At 67.2% G+C, this 1,355-nt stretch overlaps 1 protein-coding gene across 1 annotated transcript; it reads left to right on the top strand.

Annotated features, from left to right (window-relative positions):
• Positions 1-218: 218 nt before the first annotated feature.
• FBXO39 (F-box protein 39) lies at positions 219-1,348 on the top strand (the record flags this gene model as incomplete). Its single annotated transcript, XM_044684364.1, has 1 exon — positions 219-1,348. A coding segment is annotated over exon 1 (1,025 nt), but the record flags the coding sequence as incomplete, so codon positions are not given.
• Positions 1,349-1,355: the final 7 nt, after the last annotated feature.

Here is a 1,355-nt window from a genome sequence, read left to right as displayed (position 1 = left end):
TGGGGCCCGGGGCTCCTCGAGGGCCGCCTTTTTCCGGTCTCCCCAGCGCGGAGTGGGCGCTCCCTAAGGGTTGCCCGACGGCGGACGGCGGGCGGGGAGGGAGAGCGGCCGGGAAAGAGGGAAACGAAGGCAGGCGGGCGGGCGGAGAGCGCAGCGCCCGGGGCGGCGGGAGGCGGGAGGCGGGAGGCAGCAGCGGGGCGCGGCGGCCCGAAGACCTCGTCCCCTCCGGCCCTCTCTCCCCCCAGGACCCAAGTGACTCCTTCTCCCCTCTTGGCGACCTGCCTCCACCAGCGCCTCCCTGGAACACCCCGCCCGATTTCCCGATGGATGAGGAGAGCGACCTGCCGCAGCCGTGCGCCGAGCAGAGCTGCTGGGCCAGCCTGCCCGACGTGTGCCTGCGCCGGGTGTTCTGGTGGCTAGGAGACAGGGACCGCTCCCGGGCCGCGCTCGTCTGCCGGAAGTGGAACCAGACCATGTACTCCGCCGACCTGTGGCGGTGCAGGACCATCACCTTCAGCGGGAGGCCGTCCCGCTCGCACGCGTCCGAGTTCGAGTCGGCGCTCTGGTACGTGAAGAAGTTCGGCCGCTACCTGGAACACCTGGAGATCAAGTTCCTGAACCCGTACAACGCCGTCCTGACCAAGAAGTTCCAGGTGACCATGCGCGGCCTGCTGTCGTGCCTGGGCAAGAGCAACAGCCGCCTCAAGTCGCTGTCCATCCAGCACCTGGAGCTGGACCGGCTGGTGTGGCGGAGCAGCATCCGCACGTCCTTCGTCAAGAGCCTGAGCTTCTTCCTGAAGAAGGTGAGTAAGCACCTGGACTACTTGAACCTCAAGGGCGCGCGGCTGGCCGTGGAGCAGGGCTGCCACGTGCTCAGCTCCCTGAGCCACCTGCGCAGCGAGAGCTTCGCGTCCGAGCTCAACCTGGAGGACTACTTCAGCCACCACCTGGCCGTGTACAGCAGCCCGCAGTTCAACCAGACCATGGCCATGTTCCGGAGCCTGGTGGTGCTCACGCTCAACTACAACTGCATCTCGGACGAGCTGCTGGAGACGCTGGGCGAGAACAACGCCAGCTCGCTCTGGACCATCAACATCAAGTGCCACATCCACGACCCGCACGGCCAGGTCATCTGGGGCATGTCGTGGGCCAAGCTGGCCAAGCACGCGGCCAACCTCAAGGTCAACTTCTTCTTCGAGCGGGTCATGAAGCACGAGCGGCTCACCCGCATCCTGCTGCAGGAGATCCCCGTCCGCAGCGTCAGCCTCCGCAGCTGCTACTTCAGCGACCCCGACTGGTCCATGCGGCCGACCCTCACCGACCTGCTGCCCACGTACCGCCACACGCTGCAGGTG

This window comes from Gracilinanus agilis, unplaced genomic scaffold (assembly GCF_016433145.1).
Source record: "Gracilinanus agilis isolate LMUSP501 unplaced genomic scaffold, AgileGrace unplaced_scaffold493, whole genome shotgun sequence".
NCBI classification, from domain to species: Eukaryota; Metazoa; Chordata; class Mammalia; order Didelphimorphia; family Didelphidae; genus Gracilinanus; species Gracilinanus agilis.
This window is presented reverse-complemented; position numbering and strand designations above follow the sequence as displayed.